Source organism: Perna viridis, chromosome 1, assembly GCF_037379345.1.
Source record: "Perna viridis isolate PV_CMFRI_1.1 ecotype Kerala chromosome 1, ASM3737934v1, whole genome shotgun sequence".
Lineage (NCBI taxonomy): Eukaryota > Metazoa > Mollusca > Bivalvia > Mytilida > Mytilidae > Perna > Perna viridis.
In genome coordinates this window covers 46,946,194-46,962,683 of record NC_142445.1, presented here as the reverse complement: position 1 = coordinate 46,962,683, position 16,490 = coordinate 46,946,194, and the positions used below count along the sequence as shown (strand labels likewise).

General features: G+C 31.3%; 1 protein-coding gene across 1 annotated transcript; it reads right to left on the bottom strand.

Annotated features, from left to right (window-relative positions):
• Window positions 1-58: 58 nt before the first annotated feature.
• Window positions 59-16,388, bottom strand: LOC148629051 (serine/threonine-protein kinase TBK1-like). The gene is made up of 19 exons (XM_088543065.1): window positions 16,132-16,388; window positions 14,690-14,835; window positions 13,972-14,103; window positions 13,498-13,627; window positions 12,453-12,543; window positions 11,706-11,805; window positions 11,203-11,363; window positions 9,928-10,038; window positions 8,904-9,083; window positions 6,950-7,155; window positions 5,590-5,740; window positions 4,008-4,236; window positions 3,659-3,771; window positions 3,299-3,415; window positions 2,867-2,968; window positions 2,452-2,536; window positions 1,743-1,798; window positions 1,317-1,385; window positions 59-429 (listed from the first exon to the last, which is right to left on the bottom strand). The coding sequence occupies exons 2-19, from the start codon at window positions 14,783-14,785 to the stop codon at window positions 366-368; spliced, it is 2,193 nt and encodes a 730-aa protein (XP_088399191.1). The 5' UTR covers window positions 14,786-14,835; window positions 16,132-16,388; the 3' UTR covers window positions 59-365.
• Window positions 16,389-16,490: the final 102 nt, after the last annotated feature.

The window sequence follows — 16,490 nt, the reverse complement described above, 5'->3', positions numbered from 1 at the left end:
TACTTTTGGGTAGGATATTACTTTGGTATACAATAAGTAAAAAATGTCAAATATCATATAAATTCTTAATTTCATTTATCAAAATATCATCTAATGAGTTTTATCTATAAATTAGGACAATGAGGTAACAATCGACGACAAAATTTCAATAGCATTGTTTCGACTTTAAGAGTATCACACACATATCACATATGGCTTTGGTTAAAGGAGAAAGTGTCATTCCTATAAAGTTCGCGTTCTCTACCACTACAAGACATGCACACTGACACACATCTGAAATCTCACAACCCACGTATGAAAGACATAAGTTTAGCACCAAATTTCAGTACAAGACATTTTCTTTCGTATTCAACAAAAATTTATCTTCAGGACTCTGTAATTTTTATACTCTCAAGCAGTGATTCAAAATCGTCAGATTCTTTTATAAACCTAAAATAAAGCAAAGATTGAACTTTTCAGTTGAAATGACTTCAGTGAATTGTCGTCAAAAGTAGATGTTACACTTGTGTTTTTGTGTAATTAGATGTATATCATGTATTTGATAGCAAAAAATGTAAAAAATGTAACCCTTGTCGCCAATGCGTCATACATAGAATATGAGGTTGAAAGTAATACTTCTCGTATTCCAGACCGCAAAAATAAATATAAAAGAGTAATCAAAGGAACCAAGGTTATAGCGGTAATCAAAAGAATCTAATCAAGGGACAAAGACCAGACATGGAAAACAGACTCACACAACAAAGAACATAGAATAACTAAAATCATACATACAAAGTAACAAAAGCAAATGAGCAAGTCGGACTCCACTAAAACCTGGGAGCATGGACCAGGTGCACCACCATTGTAGATCATTTCTCTCACGTGACAGTGTGAGGGATGCATATCACGTTATATTTTGTGTGGATCTTATACCGGAATGCAACGAACAATGATTAGAATATAAAGCAGTTAAGCGAGTTCCTGTTTTTACTCGTATAAGATACAAAAATATCAATTTATATCGAAATTTGAAACATCATCAATGAAGATCTTAAATTTCGGCATTTATCAAAACTTCTTTATCTAGCACTTAAACATGATCATCTTCCAAACAAAAAATAAAAAACAAGGCACAATGGTCACGTGCTTTTATGCAAAAGGGCGTTACTAAATGCCAATATTATTACGTGAACTTTTCTCTAAGGTTTCGTAATTTCAGTTCTTTTTTATGTTCATTTCTTTTCTCCTTGTTTTCTCTTTCTTCTTATGAAAAGCCATGGTTGATTTCAAAGTGTTGAATAAAGCTAAATATCGAGTTTGAATACCAAAATACTCACCTATTCAAAGATTCCTTCCCGCTATGAATTAAGACATCTGTGTCTAAGTGAGTACTTTCTTTGAGTATTCTAAAAAATCATAAGGTATTGATATATAGTGCAGTACAAGGCGCGGTTTCATAAAAAAACGCAAATTGAATCTTTCCCTAACTTTTTTCCTCAACTCAAATTATAACTAATTAGATCGCTAATCTATGAAATGAAAATTTGAGGAACAAGGATTTGAGGAAATCTCAATTTGGATATATTAGTTCCAAAAAGCTGTTTTGATGAGTAAATCTATAATCGTCACTTCAATATAATCCAAATACCAATTATGCTTGATTTAACTTGCAAAAACCGAGTACTTAAATACTTTTGACAGATTTTACTAAGTATAAACCGTACCATTTAATACCTAAAAAACCAATAAAGGCAGACACTTACGATTGTACATCTTCCGAACAGGTGACTGAAAATTTCAGAGTATCTCCATCTACTCCCTGAAAAATAACGAAGCTAGCATTAAATTGTTACAAGTTAATGCAACTGCAAAGTTGTCAACATAAACAGGAGATATTTCTTTAGTACGCGTCCATCTTAGAATCAGTTTTATGGTGACACATCTGCCGACATTTTGCCAAACTTTTCGTTCCTAAAATGCATAACGTTTCGTTAACATTCTTGATATCAATACATGTTGCACGGAATCCAAGGCTTTATTTTGTAGTATGGCACTTAGTGGTACTTTTTAAAAAAAAGAAATGTTTTCTCAATTGATCCGTAAACATCCGGAAAATATGCTTTTTACAGATCCTTTTTGGAGTACTTTTCCCTATGTAGACTTTGCAATGAATTCTGTTATATCACTAAGTGTGCATATAGTTGCTTAATAATTACAGGATAATTAATTTGATTAAAAACAACACAAAAAATATAATCACAAGGGTGGAGGTACCCAAAAATTGAATGAGCAAACAATACAAGCTTTTGTGAGCGACAAGATTAAAGTTGAAGCATACAGAAGTTTATGTTTTCTAAAATGAACAGATGGAAGGACGAACAAATGGACTAATTGATGGACGAGAAAAATCTGACCACTGTTTGGCACTCTGATTTAAAACACGGAGTCTTAAAGCCTTAATTAAATACATACATCATTTCTAATTGTTAACACATCTTTAAACTCTTCCAAGTTTCTTGTTAGTTCTCGGAGATTTTCACTTATATTCAATTCCATTCTGAAATTTAAGATATTTTAGTTAATTATAATGGATTCAAGTTTTCTAAAATATTTCAATAAAATAGCATTTTAAAATATTTATACAAACGTACACTCAGTAATTTACTTTGATTAAAGAAAATTGAATGTTTACTTAATCATGTACATTCAGGGGAATTTTAATTATTCGATTTCTGTTGTTATTTTTGTTGCTGTTTTATTGTTTCTGATCTGCCTTTGTTGACTGCCGATTTTATTGAATGTATTAGATAATTTGTTTTCTCCTCTAAAGCATTTCTCCGGTACGTGTAATCTGAATATGTATTTACACATAACAAAGCACATATACCTTAAAGAATCCTGTACACTATTGAGGTACATTCTTTTATCACATTCACAATTTATTGTCCAATGATTTTTAGCTCTATAAACTAAATTCAAAATGGTATCCCTGAAAATAATCAATTCTTTGTTTGAACAAGGGTCGTTCATAAATCAAGTACACATAGTAGGTTTGTAGCGAATTTCAATCAAATTCTATTTGCATAATCAATTAACCGTTTGTGAAGCGCAAATTAACTGTGATATAGTTGATAAATTGCACGTTAGTGAACTCTCTTCGTGCTTTTATGTCATAACCAGCCTTCCAAAGTTCAAGTATATTACCATATCAACACGTATCTCTTTTATATATAGAATTTCTGAAAAGGTTTTCTCTAGTCATAATTAAGTAAATCTCAATACACAAAGTAAGAGAAAACAATTGACTACGATAACTCACCGTAAATTTTTGTTACGAATGACGTCTAATTGTGATTTTTCCCGTGATGCACCGTACTTAAGAATATCTGCAAGAGTTTCTTTCGCACTCTTGAGATAGTTTGCCAAGGTGTCGACACTAAAAAACATATAAATATTAATATATACATTTCAGATTTTTAAAGCATTGTTTCCTGTTTATTGTTATCTAATTAATATAAATCTGAACAGAAAAGTTTGTTTACATAGTAGAAATATTTATAAGAACATGTGGTTTTCATTTGGTCTATATTTTAAAACCCATCCTTAAATAAATGTGATGTCTTTCTTTCCTCTCCTTCTTATAGCAATTTGGTAACCGTCAAAATATTTAATAAATTACCATTCAGGTGTACACAATGTTTTATGTCCAAGCTGTCTCGATCTCAAGCTATCCCGTAGCAGCCTATCAGTGTTTAATAAAGCATCGCGTATATGTTCTTTTACATGATGAATCTACAAGAAAAAAAACTCATTTGTTATTATTATGATTATTATTTTACAAGTTTTGTCATATAATATTGTTTGATAAATTAACAACAATCGAACAGGGTATCTTTACTTGTATTTATTTTACTTATTTCTTCATACATGCAATTCGAAACATTTTTTCGTCTTTCTTCTTTAGTCAGTTTGCAAAATGAAGCATTTTATATTCAAATCTTACTTTGATGAAATAAGTTTTTATCTACCTGTGACGTTGAGCTGAATGAAGATCCTCTTGCTTTCAGCGAACAACCTTGCAGGATTGGTGACAAAGCACTATAGGAAGAAGATTCTCTTAATTTTAGAGGACAGTCTTGTTGAATTGATCCCAGTGAGACGGAGTTTGTCGTCAACCGTGATAATTTTTCATCGGCAATTAAAGACATTAAATGAAAATCTTTCTTTACTTCTTTATGTTTAGCCTCATTTTTGTCTCTGAAATAGTAAGTAGGCGTCAAGAGCAGAAACTTTGCAATGTAATCAATATTACTTTACCTGCTAAAGTTGGAAACGCTAAATCTTGAATTGACTGAAAAAGATGCAGGTGTGAAATAAAGATATTAATTTGAAAGAGTGAATAACCGAGCATGATCACCAGTGTCGAAGAACGTAACGATTGTGCGGATTTTTGCATGTTAAATACTTAAGCGATCTCGGCACGAGTGATTATAATTTGGTTATTCGCTTTTTGATTATCTTTTTTATCGCATAGATTTTCCCTAATTGGGTGCATTTTCAACAGATTTTTAAAGATTGTAATATGCAGGATGATATTCGTGTTGGGACTTTTTTGCGGGAGAAATTACCGCATTTATTTCACAGTGTGAATAATAAAAAAAACACAAGTAACACTCGAAAAATCACTATCTTTATCATGAAGTTAAATCATTACTACAATTCAAATTCACCAAAGAATTAAACAGGTGGTAAGTCAATACGTTTGTCAAATTTCTTATTTGTGGAGTAAGGCACCGACAATTTTTATTCTGAAGGGAGCCGAGATTTGATGTCAAATAAGAATTTTTCTGCGCAAGCTCAAAACTTTTATTTATATTTCAGCAGCAACCAAAATTAATATTTCTACTTGAAAATATGTCTTGTAAATTAATGGATAAAATATAATTTTTTTTTCAATGGATGAGTGAATATCTTCTTTTCCCAAAATTTGGAACATTTATTTTTTTTTTCGCGACAAGATTTCCCTCGCTAATAAAAACGGTTGATGCTAGATATATTTTGATCTTTAATAAAAAAAAAATATGGGTATTTTTTTTGAAGATGTAATTCAACTCAAAATATGTTTTTTTTTATTAATGTGACCTCTCGAAAATTACTGGTTTAAATTGCAATTGGTTGGTCTCCAGTCAGCAAATATGAGAAAAATATAATATTATAATAAAATATAATTTTTTTTTCAATGGATGAGTGAATATCTTCTTTTCCCAAAATTTGGAACATTTATTTTTTTTTCGCGACAAGATTTCCCTCGCTAATAAAAACGGTTGATGCTAGATATATTTTGATCTTTAATAAAAAAAAAATATGGGTATTTTTTTTAAGATGTAATTCAACTCAAAATATATTTTTTTTATTAATGTGACCTCTTGAAAATTACTGGTTTAAATTGCAATTGGTTGGTCTCCAGTCAGCAAATATGAGAAAAATATAACATTATAAACTTTCCAATGTTCTTCTCTTTTTCTTCATTTTCAATAGTTCTGTTGATGTGCCTTAATGATTTACAACATTTAACATTAATTTCTGCATAAATGCATAGTCTATAATTACCTTGAAATATCAATAAATTTGTGAACACTTTGCTTTGCTCTATGGATTTCTTTAACCGCTTTACATAGATCTGCTATAATACATGCCGCTCTTCTGCCAACTTTGACTAGAACTTCGTTTCTTAGATTGGCATTGTCAAGAGACGATATTTCTTTCAAAATATACATACAAAAGAATATTTTTTTTTCCATTTCCGTTTTGATATGATTAATACCATAGTCATTATGTATTTTTGTTTGTATTTTTATAGTCTAAGTATTTGAAAGAATCAGGCAAATGGGGAAAATCGGAAACATGCATGTCAAAAACCCACCGATCTGACAATATAATATCACCCAAGTATGCATTCTTTATTTGAAAATGCCCCTAATTGATCTCTCCATCATTGGGTTTGTTTAGAAATTTTTCAAACGAACGTTAGAAAAATGAGATTTTTTTTACAGAGTTATCTGCCCTCGGTATTTTCATTTTTAGTGGATATCGATGAAATTATAAGTCTCTACTATAATCAGCATTGTGTGATATTATATAAATAACATAAAGCTTAGGAAGGTGACAGAGCAGTTTTTTTTAACTCGAGAAAATCATTGTCAACCTGAGGGGTAGCCGAGGGGGAACAATGTGTTTTCAGGGGATGGGGGGGGGGGGGAATAAACTACTCTATCAACATCTTAGTTATATGTTGATTAATTTATCATACTGAACGTTCCATTTTCACGAGAGGATAAGAGATAAAAGCATTATCCTCTGATAGAGCAGAATATTACCCTCGTATTACCCTCGAATTAAACTAAATAGAAATCAAAATACGGCAAATTGACATGTAGTATTATAATAAATTGATTTATTACTAATCAATAAAACAAGGTAAATTTGTTCCTTCCAGTTTAAGGAATAACATCACGGAGCCATTAATTTTAATATATTAGTTTGCAAAAATAATTCAAAATCTCTAAAAAAAAAACGGACAAATTTCATAAATGTGCATGTGGAAATTTTGAAGGTTGTCAGTTGAAAAACCTACGAGATCATTTACTGTAACAGTTTTAATATTTGTATCATGGTAAGTAAGTATTTGACCTGTACGATCAATCTCAGTAATGTTGCTTAAAACTAACGCTTCTTCTGCATAAAATACACTGCCTGGTGTCTCATGTTCACGTGCATTTACATTTATAAATGAGTCGTGATGTTCAAATTACAAAATGAAATTTATGGAAATAACGGTATCAATTCACTTAGTAGTAAAAAGGAACTAGGAAATGTTTCCTATTTGTTGAAACACATCATTTATATTTAATCTATAGTATGAGTGATCACGATTTGTTCGTTTTGATACGAAACTAAGACTGAAACTTACCATTTTGAATACTTGAAGAGTTATAAATATCATTATCAATAGTCGAAAACAAAAGAATTGGTTTTTCCTCCGTAGTATTAGGTAACTGTTTAACAGTAGTGTCGACGTTGACTATATTGTCCAGATGTTTATTTTCAAATAACAATACTTGGTAACGCCTTGCTATGTCTGTCTCTGTTGCTATCATTTCATATAATAACGACAACCTAACAAGAAAATTTGAAACATATAAAACAAATGTAGACCTAATCTAATTAAATCTGAAATTGCACATTTCATCGGTTAAAGTCTCTACAGCATTTTACCAACATTCTTGTACATATTTAAGTACCAGTCTCATTCAGACACAGCCTATGGTAAAGTAATTCATGGTGTAGAAAAACCGACCAAACAAACAATGCTTATTAAGTCTATATCATGCAATATTTTCACATAGCGATAATTATTTCTGTATTTAGATCTGCACTTTTAAAAAAATCATACATTTATCTCCCACTAAAATCAAGAACGAAAACTCTTGCAAAGTGCCAATTTCATGTACAATCTATATAAATTTTATCTCAAAAGCGCAACCACCAAATGAAAAACTAATACGGGCTACTACTATGTGACCAAAGACTATTTCTGAACAAGAAATAAAACTGAATTTGATGGGTTTTTGACATGCATGAATCACCTCCTGTCTGATTTTTATAAAGACTGCTACTTAAATGCAGAAACTTTATCTTTGCATTCTTTGTACTAAGTGTAAGTTTTTTTGTAAGAATCAGTCAAAGTGGGAAAAAATCAGAAACATACATATCAGAACCCAACAAATCTGACACGCTTCTTCTATTTGAAAAGAACATTATGATCTCAGCACCACTGGATTTGCTCAGAAAATTTCAATAGAATGTTAGAAAATTAAGGTTTTTGACAGAGTTATCTACCTTTGAAATGTTCATTTTCATTGCATTTCAATGAAACTATAACTCAATTTACGAACATGATATGAAAAATCTCGTCTCTTTTCTTTGGTGCAATTTAAAAATAAACTTTCATATTGGTGGGTCTTTTTCATATCATGCTTCACCCACTGCCTGATTCTTACAGAGACTGGCCCCATAAAAGTGGTTCTAGTTCTGGGTGTATATTCTTACTCAATAGTGTTATTAATGGTATTTTGTGTATGTTTTAAAGTCTGGTCTTTTGTATGTGGGTCATGAGTACACGTATCCCGTTTTCCGTTCTAACCGTGGCCTCTGTGCTTTAACTTTCAACTTAGCCGTTTTTTATGCTTCATTCTCGCATACTAACATACATTTTTTTTTAATTATTTTAAACAACATTTGCTGGCTAAAAAAGTCACATACTTACTGGAGTATTTTGGACGGTGAAACTTGATGGGACCGCACAGTAACAACCCTAACAGTTAAGGAATTTATGAATACACCATTAATTCTAGTTTGATACAGCACAGCTTTTGGATCTCAATTAAATGTTTTATACTTTAAGGACATCCAGAAAATGCTTATTTCCGGTCCTTCCCTTTCTGCACCTTCATTCCTAAAAGGTTTATGTCAAAAACCAAAAAAAACCAATTCCAGCTTTCCTCTTGTGATCTGACATCTTTTAATACATAATCAACGATGTCTCTTTTACCCAAGTTATTGTCAGAACATCACGTGACTACGGGTGACGATGACAACGATGACGACAGCATGATCCCATCATTCGACCGCAAATATTTTGTGGACGTATTATATTTTTTTCACAATTCAAAAATCAAAAATGAAAAGGCAGGCTTTTTTTTTCAAATGTAAGCGAAAAGAAGTGTTAGAAAGTCGTCTTTCCTAGTGTTAATTTGGAAGTTTAAAGTCCTATACTTTATGTAGCCTTACGAATCTTCTCCAGTTTTAAATTAAATCTACAATAATACTCTACTGAAAATGAACCAGAACCATTCAATACTTACCGGTCATATGGGTTCAGGTAAATAGTATTGTATTGAAAATTGCACATATTTAAAACATGAACTGGAACCGCTCTTTCTATCAGATCTACTTCTTGGAAAAATGTTTCATATGACCATTGGTGAGAATTGTCACCTTCCATCAGCCCTGACATAATTGGTGTCATTCTGCCCCTCATTCCACTGTAAATTTATGTATATTACCTTGGATTAATTTATATTTGCGGTGTAGTAAAAAAAGTTTAATAACCGTAACCATTGATTTTTTCCCTACCAAATATTTGTTTAGTTTATACGTAAAATCAGAAGACGCGTCTGAAATCTAATTGAGGCGCAATTCTTCATACATTTTTTGTAATGGATAAAATCGTACAAATTGATATTAATTATGATTTGAATTCTTTGGAAATGCCTCCTTCCACCTCAAAATTAAATGCAAAAATGCAAGTCATATGCCTTATTCAAAGATATCCATATCTGGTGTGTTTTTATTTTACATATATACAATGTATTATTAACAGAAATTTATTTAGACTGACATGTATATAAAAATAGAAAAGACGGGGAAACCAGATAAAAATGTCCATTCATTCTAAAACAATAGTACAACACATATTCTTTGATGAGGTGTAGCTAATACAAATTTTGAACATGATGACCTAATTCAATGGACTTCCTGATTTAGGATGTTTTTCAGAAACTTCCTTATTCTCTATATTTAAATGATCAAATCTATTAAGGATATTGTATACATATATACGAGGAAGTTCAAATAAATAACAAAAATTATTTTGTGTTGTTATATGTACAATTTTGCACAAAACATGAAGTTATTTTCCGTTATTCGTAATTTTATCTTGCAGTTTCCGAAAAAAAAAAGATTTTTAACAGGTCTTTTTAACTTCCCGAGAACACCACTGACCTCAAACATATTAATTTAATTGCAATGAAAGTTTTTGTGAGTTTATTTTTAGTTCGCCTTTTGTTTCATTTACTATTTAAAAGATTTCGTTTATTTTTATATTACCTTGACAAGTTACAAGTATTGGGGAATTCAGAACTCCATTGAATTTTTCCGTGTTCCGTTTCCTGAACTCCACTTATCCTGCCTCGCGGTTTTTGGCTAATCATTAAAAACCTATGATAAACCATAAAAATACCTTCATTATAAGAATTAAGATTTACCATTATAACTGACATCCTCATGTTTGTACTTACAATGAATTTACACGAATTGTCGTCAATAAGTGTGACTGTCAAATACCATCAATATACTTTTTAAATGTGCACATTCGAGAAAAAAAACCATTTAATCAGACATTACTCCAAACGGACTAATACCCCAAGCCTGTTGTACCCTGTATATTTGGGAACAAATATGACATATGATTCATATTTGACACAATTTTCATGGTGGATAGACTAAGCATTTTCGACACAAAATTTGCTGCCATTTCTGAAACACCTAACTCCAAACAGCTACCAGTACTATTTTTAACACAATAACAGAATATGACAGAATATGAAATTCCTAACAGTATGTACAAAACCATCTATATATGGTAACCTAGCGCTTCATTGGGTTTCATAACAATCATGCAAGTCGTGAATACAATATTTGTTCTGACAAAAATTCCTGACTATATCACATCACAATATAGTAATTTAACAACCAGTTAAGTTTCATAACAATCCTGAAGGCGTTGAGGAGGAGTTTCGGACAACACATCAAACAGATTTTGTTGAAAAACGCTTAAATCCAACAGTCGTCATTTCTACAATTTTTGTCCAAACACAAATTCACAATTACACATCTCCATATGGTTATCTAATACTCTATTGAGTTCCATAACAATCCTGCAAGTCGTTGAGAGGAGTTGCGGACAACGCATCTTACCAAGATTTACCCAGTTTTTTTTCGCTAGAATCTTGGTTCTCTTGATTAATCTTTTATTAAAAAACGCTGAAGTCCATTAGCCGTCATTTCCTGACAATATGTACATCTAAATCTGTTTATATTACATTCCACAAAGCTTCATTACAATTATGAAAGTTGCGTAGAAAATAGTTTGGACAGGAGGACAGACAGACGGACGGACAGACAGACATGGTGAAACTTTAAACCCCCAAACTTCGTTTGCGGGAGAGTTTTATTTCTAAAGTTCAGAAATATAAGCTTAAACTACTTTTGACAATTAAGAAACTTATTTATGCCTTAGTTTTTTTATTATTTATTTTTGCCTAACTACCGCAACATCTTTCTAATATTTCAGTTTTTAGAAAAAATAAATTGAGAACCTACATAGTTTGCCTATTTTTCCTTGCTCCGCCGTATGGTTTGAAAGGAACATCGCCTGTAGCAGCATGGAACAAAGTTACTCCTAATGCCCACTTATCTACACAAGAGTTAGCTTTGACATGGGGTGATTTCTGTATAAATGCTCCTTTGTACAGTAACGGATGCTGCAAAAATTAAAAAAAAAACAGTACCTTTTAATGAATGAGACGTACCATGTAATAATGAAGATCTGTTCTTCTTGTGGCTGTGTAAAACAGTTAACTTTTTATACTTTCTGAACTCTCAATATATACACACACCTAACCTTAATTTAGGTATCATTGATAAAATCCAATTTAGCGTCATATAGACTGTAGAATAGTGAACATTTTCCCACACTTTTTAAAATTGAACTTTTTAAAAAATATTCTAGTTTTGAAATACTATAACAAAGTCTTCAGACTCGTTCATAATAGCAGAAATCCATCGAATATCTTAGTTCAATTAACAAAATACATAAAAATTACCAGGTATTCCTCTGTTCCGGCCAACGAAAGGAACATTTCTTCATCTATCTGAGAATGATTTTGTCTCGAGGATCCAAAATCTGAGATTTTAAAGGTTAGTCTAAAATGTACATAAAAGATTATATAAATAATACACCTGTACTCGAACTTTATTCATTTTAATATGTCAGACTGAAATAAGAATTACTACACATATATATCTGCTTACGTGAAACGCTTAAGGCATCTGGTTACTTTGATATTTTAGATATGTTTTGTTTTATCATATAATTGATTCAATATAGCATACACTTAATTATTTGTTGTGTGACATAAGATGTTATATTTTAGTTGGACATTGTATATGGTTCAAGTACATGCATTTCTTTGAATGAGATAAGTTGTTGACGGAATACTAAGTCATAATAAAAAAATTCTTTAACGTAAAAGTTTTATTTATCCTATGGTTGCCAAGCTCATCGAATTTATTTCGCCGTTTCAGAAAGAATAAGATAAGTTTTATATTGAGAAATGACTTTTGCGTGTACAATTTTCCGCACTTTATTTCTAGTTATTCAATTTATTTTCATTTTATTTTATTTTATTTATGTCTTTTTGGTGTGTATTTTACGAAATTTTGTATACTGAGAAAACTACTAGCTTCACACTATACTGTGTTTGACAAAAAAAATGTAATCATCTATAAGGCGTCTAACATTATACACGTGGTACACATGTAACGGTATATTGGGTGACTATGAGACTTACACATTTGGCACTGATTTGGTAATAAGTATATTAGCTGGCTTAATATCTCTATGAACAAAGTCTTTAGAGTGTAATTCCTTCAGACCAGCAGCTGAAAAGTTTCGAAAAATCTTGTGTTACAAAAACTTCACTAAATTTACATGTAACCTGAAAGTGTATATATTGTAGATATAGATCTATCTAATATTTGGTCATCCGAGCGAGACCCGATAGGGTAGTCAAGGACATTAAAAAACTCCACAGTAGTAGTATCTAATATTCTTTGAAGACCCTAAAGCGGGACGGGTTCTACATTTTGGCGATTAGAATCGTTCCAAAAATTGGGTGCAGTGATCTATCAAATTCATATGCTTTGCTTAAAAGAAACAAAGAACACAATGATTCTAGAAAGATTAAGAATTAAGTATAGTCAGGTTTCATAAAATCTGTCCTTCTACAGTATCGATCAGGATTCGCTCTTCCAGAGCTGGCTCAGACCAACATAGCGGTTTAACACATTAACGTCTATAAAAGGGACAGACCGTAGATTCTCTTGGAGTACAGAAGAGCACGACTGCATGAGTTTTATCCGTTTATATTTATTACAGGAGATTAGCCACAAAAATTGTATAATTTAATGCCCTAATAAATTTAAAACAAGGATCCAATCTAAACAAAATGTCAATTAATGCCTGTACATTCAATATCAGATCTTCTTTTAAGAAACACCTTGGGAAGCACTTGACTTTTATCTGATAACCTTAGTGAAAAGAAAGAATCAGGAAGAAGTACACTGATTGACAGGTATACATTGGTGTAATTGATTTACTTTGTAATCAAGTTTAAAAGCATATTAAAGTAGATCTGAAGTGAAACGCATGATTGGCAAATTAAAAAATGACAATTAAAAAGTTCTTAAAAATATCAGTATGTTTTTGTCGTTGATGTAACTTAAGTAGTTATCTACCGGGACGTGTGAGGCATGTAGAACAATAGCAATTCATGTCACTAAAGATAGGCGTCTAAAAATAGAATTACAACATGTAACAATGATCTAGTAACACACCTAGATGGGTCAGTAAAATTCGATATATGATATCTGGTAACCCTCTCATATATTCTGGTTCCTGAAGCATGTTTTGTAGACTCCCACCAGAGCAATATTCCATCACAATAACTGTTTTACTCGATGCCATCTTAAGAGAAAAACAACTGAGAAGTTAACTTGCATGCATACCAATATAAGTGTCTCAAAACTTTATTGAATATCAATCAATATTACATATTTTATGCATTTTGCCATGTAACATTGTGTAAGTTTAGTTTTCTCTAAAGACAGATTTTTTTATAACTATTGAGATTACTTTAAACTTATATTACTCATCGAAGTTTCATAAACACAAAGCAAGAACTTAATGGAAATATTTTACATGTATTTACCCCGTTCTTTATTTTACAGTTAATTTTTCCCTTTCTTAACTTCTCAGCTTTGTTTAAAATAATAAGCAGAAATTTCGAATTTTCAAAAATCAGAACTTACCTCATCTTCGATGCCATACAACTGAACGATGTTCTTATGCTTCAATGACAGCAAAGCATCTGTTTCTCGTTGAGTTGCCTTGTCTATACCTACTCTTCTTGGAACTTTCAATGCTCTTTTCTCTCCAGTTATCTACAATTAGAAATAAACGCAGTTTACCAACTAAAAGTAGCCAAACTTCTTACAACACTAATCATTATATATTTACAATTAATGATGAAAATATACTAGATGTATTTTAAGAACAACAAAAACAAAACAAAACAACAAACAAACAAACGAAAACATACAATAAACGCACACAATTAAAAAAAATGGAAATGAATTATTAATGAGGAAATCGGAAAAAGCCCAATTTATTCTATATCAGTTCAGATTGATACAATATTAAAAAGTATTATCTTTTATCGTCTTAAATTTGACAAAACAAAACTGTCCTCTTGGGGGTTTATATCCTTGTTACAGCATATTTGATGTCTACGCTTATCAAACACATCTTTCGCAACTTTTTAGACAGAAACTTCTAGCAATACAGCATTATGATTCCATTTAATGATTAACACTGTATGAACTTTCGGTCAGTAATGAAGGAGTTGCGGACAATGTCATGGATATCAGGCAGAAAGATAGATAGACAGATATACAGGCGGACGGACAGACTGACTGACACCTGTATACCCAAGAAAAATAATTATAGTATTACAGTTGCAGAACATACCTTATTAAATCCTAAATAAACACAGGAGAATGCCCCTTGTCCCAATCTATCCCTCAAGCTGTAGTAATGATTAACAGTATCTCCGACATAGTCCATTCCTCAGTGTATGTATGGCCATCTCAATTAAGGTATTCTGCAACTAATTTCTATAAGTAAAAACAGAATGATTTTCATAGTTATTTCCTTGTGTGTTTTTATTGACAGTTCATTGTACTACTTTTTCACTCAGGAAATTGTTTGATTTAGAACAATCATGAACGGAATGAATTTTACTTCCGATTCCTCGAAAACTGAAAATTTTCATTCATTTATTTTTCAAGAATCAATGCATTTAGTTTAAAATGTAAAATAAAGGATGTTAATAAATTTGTATTTTGGTTATCTATCATTTTGTACCCAACGTGTTTTTTTTTATCCTTTAGTACCCAGCGTGTTTTTATCTATCCTTTTGTATCCAGCGTGTTTTTTATCTATCCTTTTGTACCCAGCGTGTTTTTATCTTTCATTTTGTACCCAACGTGTTTTTATCTATCCTTTTGTATCCAGCATGTTTTTTATCTATCCTTTTGTATCCAGTGTGTTTTTTATTTATCCTTTTGTATACCCAGCGTGTTTTTAGTATAATCATTAATCGTCTTTCCAGTGTTATTCATCTCAGACTCTCTTGTGTTGAGGTCGGAAGGAAAATACATGATGTTTAAAATAGTTCGATATTGATGTAGAAGACAGCACAAGATTTCAAAAGATCCTATCTGGTTTCTACACTTAATTTAAGAAGACGACCGTCGGATTGTTAGTGGGTGGTCAGATTATTCATTTCAATACTTATAGCTAGGAAAAAAAAATATTATTGTCATATGTTTAGGGGGGGGTTGTTTTTCGTTTTGTTTATTTTACTATTCATTTCAAAACTTATAGCTAGAAAATTATTTATCATATTTTGGTATGGGTTTTTGCCTTTTGTTTTGTTTGTTTTATGTAGACATATGAGGCCTTTTATTAATTAACTTGAAGCCCCTTACACGCTTTGGTGATAATTTTCTGAGCAGACTCAATTGCTCTTTCAGCGAGGTAGGTGAACAATTTGTAGAAATCTGTTATACTGGAAATTGTAGCACTTACCAATCGAGATTGCTCAGAAAATTAGCAGGAAAGGATCCTGAAAATCTACCTATAACCCCATCAAATACCCTCTCCCTATTGACTTTCTTGTTTATACAATGGGATATATTACATTTATCGCTTATGCTACTTATGTCAAAGAAAAGATAATTTAAAAAAATTCTGCATTCGTCACCATAATATGAATCATTTATAGTACCAGTCTCGATGAACTTCTTTAGCTTTTTGATCGTAGACTAGCCATTACATAGAGGCGACAATATGTATGCATCGTAATTTTAAAAAAGTAAGTTTAACCATATCATTAAGCAGCATCTTACCTTAATTTTGCCTTGAAAGACTTCCCCTATGTGGTAATCACAAATAAAAAAACTGGAATTCCTATGACCGTGAATCGAACGGAAAACCCGCATTGAACCAATTCTTACTACAACTTTTATATATTTCTGAATGCTACCTCTGTTAATTAATATAAATATACATTTTTTTTTCAAACTTGTTGATGAAATCTTAAACCCCTTTCTTAGAGGCAAAACTACATTAATTAACTACGACTTTCCGTTATTATCTAAAAATAGAAACAAGATTTTCCCGGATGCGTATTTATAAATATGAGCTCTTAAATACTATCTAACAGATCGTCATTTATCGATTTAAACTTATCTGCTGGTATAAATAA